The following is a 7,750-nucleotide window of genomic DNA, read 5'->3' as shown; positions in this document are numbered from 1 at the left end:
CTCCTCCTCCTCTACCTCCTCCTCATCCTCATCCTCCTCCTCCTCCTTATCCATTGGCGACACGAGACGCCCATCACGCGCCGGGTACATTCCCCATCCGCGTGCTGTGTCGGAAATGCCCTGTCCTCCCGGGCCCCGCCCCCTTCCCCTCCCTGTCCGTCTCTGATTGGCCGGAGCCGCTGTCACTCAGCCGTCCTCCTCTCCGGCTCTCCGTCTGCAGCGACCCGCCGTCATATTGGCTGCTAGCGGCGGCGGCGACGAAGACCCCCACCACGATGAAGAACGCGGCACTTAAAACAATGATTTAGCCTCTTTTATTTCATTTTTATTTTTATTTTTTTAAAACCATTTAACTATTGAACTGTTGTTTTCTCTAAACCATCGGGATGTTGCCGTCCAGTGACCGACTCTCGCTTCCAGCCGACACCGCGGTCCACCAGGGGGATGAACGCCTGACTTCTCTTAATAGCCATTTTTTTGCAGACAAAGAGAGCTTTTGAATAAGAGGAGGCTTTCACACACACGCGGAAAAAAAGGGCACACGGGTAAGACACGAAGCGGAGACACAAGCTGTACCTTTGTGGATGCGTGTGTGTGTGATCGGCGTCCTGAAGCAACGCCACTTTGTTTATTTTGTTTTTGTTTTTTAACTCGGATTTTTTCCCCAAGCTAACCCCCGCTAGCAGCTAGTTAGCGGAGCAGCGTGTAATCCAGCTATTCGTGCAGCAACACACACATATAACGTGAATAATAACGTTATATGTGTGTGTATATGAACTAAAGTCACAACAGCTGGGTGAATGTGAGTGTTAGTTGGCTGTTTATCGGTGTGTGGTTAACGTGTGGCCTCCATAAATCTGAAGGCCTTGCAACCATTTCTATACAGCAGCTGTAATAACGTTATAGCTGGATAGTTGTGTGTCTGTGGGTGTTAGGGTTGAAAGAAGAGCCTCTAATCTCTGTTTTAAAGAAGCTATAATGTTATTTATATGTGTAATAAAAAGGGGCTTTGTTGGCATGGCACACATAGGTTTATTTAACCAAAGCAAGTGTGTAATATATGTTTATATGTGTGTATTTTATATAAAGTGGATCAAAATGATTTAATTTAGGTTTGTGAAATGGTGAAACTGGGTTTTGACACATTGACAGGGCCCATGGAAAGACTTGATCATGTTAGTTATCATTGTGCTTTAATGCTGCATCCTCCCAAATACATAATACATACTAATAATACGTTTGGTGGAAAGTAAACATGACAAACAGTAAGACTGCGTGGTACAGTGGGAAACCAAAGCAAGTGTAAAGTGTGTGTCTGTACAGGTTCACGAGAAACAAATCATAACTTAAAGTAGAAACACATTTTAAAAGGTAGACTTGTAGTTAAACATAGGTAGAAGTTAATGTAGTTAACATTTATACCATTTAAAGAGGCTTAAAATACAAGTAACGGTATGTGTTGAGAAATGTTACTTATTTTTCTGTCTGACTTTAATGTTTATTGATTAATTAATGAGGACAAACTGCTAACAAAGCGATACAGGGGCAGAATAATTATTACACAGACACTGTGTTTATGCACTGCTGGGACTCAATGCAGATATTGAGTTGCTAATCGTTTGATTATATAAAGAACGAGAAGTCGTCTTGTAGTTTTTTTTTGAATGTGTGTGTGTGTGTGTGTGTGTGTCGGTCACTCACTGTCCCCTCAGGTTGTAGCACGTTAACACATATTAGACAGCGAGATATTCCCCGTCTCCGTCTCCTGGGATTATTTGGATTCATTTCGAGTGGTCATTTAGATTGTGTAAATCTGGGATTACAGAGTTTAATTCAACTTCACCTGGCGAACAGTGACCACGTACTCTAAACGTTAACGTAACATTAACTCTAAAGAGCGTTTGTCTTAAAATGAGAGTTCATATATTTACTTCTAGTTAACTTTGACAGAAGTTACTTATTTTTCTGTCTGACTTTAATGTTTATTGATTCATTAATGAGAAACTCCTAACAAAGCTACTCAAGGGCAGAATAATCATTATATTGCTAATATTGCTTATCGTTTGATATTTATGAGGCTTGTATTTTATCAAATCCCAAGGTACAATTTGTGTAAAATAAAAGGCAGAGAAAGGATATTTATCCGACCTGGGACTTATAAAGTATATACCTGAGTTATACACATCTTACAAAGGTCTAACATTAAAATATAGAGCATGTGTAGCATAGTTACAGGATTTTGACACATTATTCTGGCCTTCAATGAACAGCAACTATTACTGCTCGCTACAGGAAGACAGATTTGACTCAGTTAGTTTTTTATCTCAATGCAAACAGTGAGTTGCAGGAATATGTTTTAATGTGCATATTCTGCGTCTATTTGAAATGTTTATTCTCAGCCAGAAACGCAACCCGCACTCTGTTTGTGGGCCTACATATATACGATTTAATAATTTGCCATATCAACATTTCTGTCAAAGGTTCAATATTTGTCGAGATTTTAAAAGATAGGAAGAACCGGTGGTGATTTATCAGTCATTTACAGACCCTGTGTGGCTCTCTGCCATCCCACATATCTTTCAGAATGAAAGACGCTGCAGATATCTCATTAACTCTGGTCTGAGCAGAGAAGGCGTCCTCCCTTAATCTTGTCTTTCTCTCTCCAGCCCTCTCTTAGATCAGCATGATCCCTGGAGAATGGGTGTGTTGGGCTGCCGGAGAGCAGGAGTAGCCTAGTTCTGTTTCAGGGTTTATGGACTGGATTGCACTGTTGGTGTGGTCATTGTTATCAATGGCCGCAGACACAGTTGATTGTATCAGACTGTTAGACTGTAGTTTAGATAATCAATGTTGAATCAGCTGAGTTAATTCGAGGCAGAAATCTGCAGCAGTGGATGTAAAGTTATAATGTTGCATAAGGGATTAAAATAAGATTTAAACTTCATTCTAATGTAGATTTGTCACTATATGGTTTTTAGTTGTTTGCTGCAAAGTATCAGATCAGTACTGTTATCATTGTCGGGTTTTGATAGTTTAAAGAGTTTAATGAGGTTGTCAGAGGTTTTACATTTGAAGTAATTTTAATTAGGCTTTTTTTAATGGTACAACTCGCAGCATTTTGTCTCTGATTGTCAGGTTAGTCTTTTATTATCAGTTGACATCTAATGTATCAAAGTGGACTTTAAAATAAACAGACTAACAAATGTCTGTTTTATTTTGTGTGTTATTCGAGTCTGATCCAGCATAGTTATTATGTTTTTTCCTGCTGCATTATTGCGTAATGTGTAATGGGTTTATTGTTAAACTGTGGCAGCACTTACACAGTATAGGCGTGTTTTAATCATACTTGGGCACAATTCACAACGTTTTGCGGCTCTTGCTCCCTTTAAGGTGTCGTGGTCACTGGAACTTTTCGTTTGTTTGTTTGTAGTTTTGAAGCGATTAGCAAGGTTTGGGATAAAACACACCAACCCGGATGGAAAGTCCAGCCTCTCAAGATGAAGCTGATATAACGTTGGCCTCACAATTCCAGTTCATCTTGGAGGGAGGAGAGCAGGGTGTGAACGGGGCTGTGTGTGTGTGTGTGACCACAGTCCAAAACCACAAAACATTCAGTTCACTATAATGAAAACAGCAAATTCTCACATTCACATTTTTTTCCATTATCAGGACAGTTGGCGATTAAATTCCTTTTGAGTGACTGATGGATTAATGGGCTGATAGTTGCAGCTGTAGTTAATATGGCACACCATTATTTGTGCGTCTCTGGGACAGCGGCAGTTCCATGCAGTGTGGATACTCGTCATAACGTGAGAACCTGTGAACAGAGCCCGTGCTCTGGACACAAAGCCACTGGTTTTCCATACAACAGGAATGGCACAATAAAAGGTGTTGCTTACCTTGATGACGTGTTGTCGGTTTGAGTTCACCTAAATTGGTGTCAGCTCCTCTTACCTGCAGCACTGTATCCAACCAGTTCACAGTGGCTGCTGCTTTTACTATCGCTCAGTATCGCACAACTTTTAGTCACCTAGAGGTCACAGTGTCCAGCTGTTTACATTCCACAGCGTAGATATACTCACATACTTGCATGTAAAATAATTGGAAGGAAGGAATTGAGGAACGCCGTTGGTTTTTAAGGTGATCGTCGTTTTTCAGTGCGGCACCGATGAGTTGATAATGATCACATTTTAAAAAACGCAGAAAAGGAAAATCAATCTTGCGTGACAGCATTATGTCCTTCAAGTTTTTACGTTGTGTTTTGGGATTTCAATTGTAAATTAAATTATGTAATTGCATGTCACAAAAATAGCATGATTTGAATTTGAACAAGATTTGTAGGCAATGGCTTCTCTCCAGAGCGACGGTACTTTTTATTATGCATCTCTTCTCACACATTTTACCTTTTGCACAAAAAGTGCATATTACACTTGGCCGTATTGTCATTTTTGATAATATTTAGATTAATTGTGCAGCCCTACTAAATTCTGTAACAGCACACCACAACACTGTTTATGCCAAATGTTGCAGACCTCGGAGATTATATTCAACAGACTGTCATCGCAACGCAGTAAAATGCAACGCGCGCTCTAAAATGGCAGAAGAATTTACTTATACTCTAAATGTCATTTTTCATGCTTGACATTAGTGATCGTGCTCTCATGAATGTGGCCATATTGTAGGAGAAAGTATGAAAATCAAATTCAGATGCATGAAAAAAAAAAGATAATTTTGTAATCAAATCTAGTTGCAAAATAACTCCTGGCCACAGCTGGCAGCACTGCACAACTAGCTGAGGATTAGTGTGTCTGTGTGTGTTAACATAGGCTTCATTGTTTATAACAGAGGAGTTTTAAACACAGCTTTGAAGCAATCATTTCAGTGATTGTAATTAACTCTGAATCGCAGCAGAGAGGTGTTACTACAATGAAATCCACCAGGGAAATTATTAACACTGTGTTGGCACTTGGTGAAAAGCATGTGGGTGCTTTGCTTTGCATGTTGTTTGTTAGAAATCATATCTAGTTTATCATTGGAGCTCCGTCTCAAGCCAGTGGCGATCACATCGGGAGGATGTTGTCAGTGGGTGTGGATCTTTGCACTGGCAGGACCCCCGAGAGAAGGAAAGGAAGACATCCAACAGAGCGGACAATACACAGCACTAACTCGGGCTTTTTTGGGCCGTCCACAGCAACCGAGTTGTGTCACATTAGGTGATGTAGCTTAGCTGTGTGAATAAAATACTCTTTCATAGCAACAACTTTAACAAAGGCTGTTTTTGTATCACATCTAATGACTGTAAAGTGGAGAGACGTTGTCATCTTTTGTGAGTACAAAGCAAGTCAATAAGGGGGGATGACGCTGACGTCATGAGTTTGTTAGTGATGGCCTTGGATCTGCACTCAGCAAATCAACTTAATCAGTCATGTGCTGAAGACCAGTCCGGTTTCCTGTGCATAACAGAGGCCTTGTCTATCACAGCTGACTGTGCAAATCCATGTCGTCTTTATCAATGTTAAGAGGCAAACTTCACTCTGCGCGCAGGTCGACATGATGCCTGGATAGCAGCTTTTAGCCCAGAAGCAGACGGAAAAGAAAAGGGGAGGGAGGGAGGGGGGGAGGGAGTGATGGAGACTTTGTTGTGTGCCTGTAGCTTTTTAAATGGCACATGCAATTAATGCTGACAGGGTTAGAGATTTACATTTTCAGTAATGGCTCCTAGAAGCACTGTATGATGTGCTGCTTGCAGCTTCCTCATGGATAAAGCCAGTGTTGGGTAATGGTAGCAGTCACAGTATACTTGAGTTTCCTTCAGAAAGAAACAAGAAGTAATTAATGTGCACACACAGGGTTGTAATTCACTTTTAGGAACAAGGAGTTGCAAAAGCCTTTTGGTTCTGGACGTTTTATATTTTGGCTTCAGTGCTTGGATTCAGTGATTTGGATTTACCGGCAACACTAAAATTTGTACCCTAATACAGCCATGAAGTCCAGAAACAGTGTCTGAAACAGGGAAGGAAATACTGCATTATGGAGTCCTTCGAGGTTTTGTGTTTGGCAGGCCACCTACCTGCGGTGACGTTGCTCAGTGTAAAGTTTGCATCATCCGAACGCAGTTTAGTGCTACAACTTCCAAATCCCTGTCAGATTTCTAGTAGAGTGATAAATCAACGCCATATGTGAGTGTGTATGTGCATGTACATGTGCCCTGTCTGCTGCTGTTACAGGGAAAGTTTTTGGTCAGGTCTAGACTGGCTCTGTAATACAGTACATACCAGCAGATCAGCTGTGAGCAGATCCTGGGTTCATTTATAGCTGTGGCCTTGTGTCCCTGCACGTCTGCCTGGCAACTCCTAACTCTGCTGTTCCAACTACTCAAGCTCACCCACCTCTCAGACACGTTGGCCCCGTTATACTCTCACCATGTCTAATTACTAGATACACAGTAGTCTGGGGAATTTAAATGTAGGACATTCTTTATGTAGCTGGTACCTCAGTGTTAAATGTAGGCGCCGTTGCCGTTGCGAGATTTCTCCACCTGTGATTCAATCCGTTTTGTCTCCTGTTGTCTCCAGGTCCCAGGGGCTCCTATTGATGAAGAAAGTGGGCAACATGTGGAGCAACCTGAAGAGCAAATGCCAGACACTGTTTCACAACAACAGTTCAGGACCCAGTGAAAGCAGGGTTGAGGCCGATGCCGTCCACTGTGTGTTGGATCTTGGCCCAGGAGGCAGCTCAGGTGAGGCTCAGGCATCAGGAGCCTCCAGCCCATCACGCAGCCTCCTGCCGGTGCCAATGGTGACAACAGGACGCCGCCATCATCATAACTGTGTGTCCGACATCCCTCAGATAGTAGAGATCACCATCGACAAGGACACTGAGGATGTGCGGGGGGGATCAGGGGGTGTGCCCCTGGCCCGGAGAGACTCCTACTCCCGTCACGCTCCATGGGGGGGCAAGAAAAAACACTCATGTTCCACCAAAACCCAGAGCTCCCTGGAGGCTGATAGGCGGTCTGGGCGCATACGGGGGAGTGGTAACCGCAGGGACAGGCGGTATGGAGTCGGCTCCATCCAGGAGATGAGCGACTCCGTATCTGGAGGACGCAGTCTGAACGCTCGCTCTTTGCGACAGCGGCTGAGTGATACAGTAGGGCTGTGCTTACCCCTTCCCGCTCGCAGATGCTCCCGCTCTTCTAAGAACCCCGTCACCTCCAAACGGAAGATTCACCTGACAGAGCTCATGCTGGAGACCTGCCCCTTCCCACCAGGCTCAGACCTTGCACACAAGTGGCACTTGATCAAGCAACACACAGCACCGGTCAGCCCGCATTCCTCCACTGCCCTGCTGGATGCCTTTGACCCGGCTCACCCCTCTCCTGAGGACGAGGAGGAACGACTGCGCGAGCGCCGCAGACTTAGCATCGAAGAAGGTGTGGACCCACCACCTAATGCACAGATCCACACCCTGGAGGCCTCAGTGCCGGGCTCCTCTCTCTACAAACTGGGACCAAAGATGGCTCCTGGCATGGGAGAGGCCTCTGGGGAAGGCCGGGCCTCAGGGGCTGGCAGCTCTGTGGGTGCTGGATCATCAGGGGCCTGTGGGCAGGTGCTGGCGGCTGCAGCGTCGGCCCAGGACTGTGACTCTGAGGAGGATTCGACCACCCTCTGTCTGCAGGCCAGAAGGCCCAAGCAGAGGCACGCCTCAGGGGACGGGCACCTTAGCCGGCAGCAGCCAGGGCCCTGGAAGG

The 7,750-nt window shown here is 44.2% G+C and overlaps 1 protein-coding gene across 1 annotated transcript in view; it reads left to right on the top strand.

The window, feature by feature from the left end:
- The first annotated feature begins 213 nt into the window (after positions 1–213).
- The window catches only part of socs5b (suppressor of cytokine signaling 5b), a 12,726-nt gene continuing 5,189 nt past the window's right edge, over positions 214–7,750 (top strand). The window contains exons 1-2 of the mRNA XM_035663119.1: positions 214–545; positions 6,576–7,697. Coding sequence (XP_035519012.1) covers positions 6,595–7,697 — 1,103 coding nt within the window. The 5' untranslated portion in view covers positions 214–545; positions 6,576–6,594. The remainder of the gene's footprint in view (positions 546–6,575; positions 7,698–7,750) is intronic.

The sequence above is a fragment of the Morone saxatilis genome, unplaced genomic scaffold, assembly GCF_004916995.1.
Source record: "Morone saxatilis isolate NCDOM2014 unplaced genomic scaffold, NCSU_SB_2.0 Contig19, whole genome shotgun sequence".
NCBI classification, from domain to species: Eukaryota; Metazoa; Chordata; class Actinopteri; family Moronidae; genus Morone; species Morone saxatilis.
Note: the sequence above shows the minus strand (reverse complement) of the source record. Positions and strands in the feature narration are given on the sequence as shown.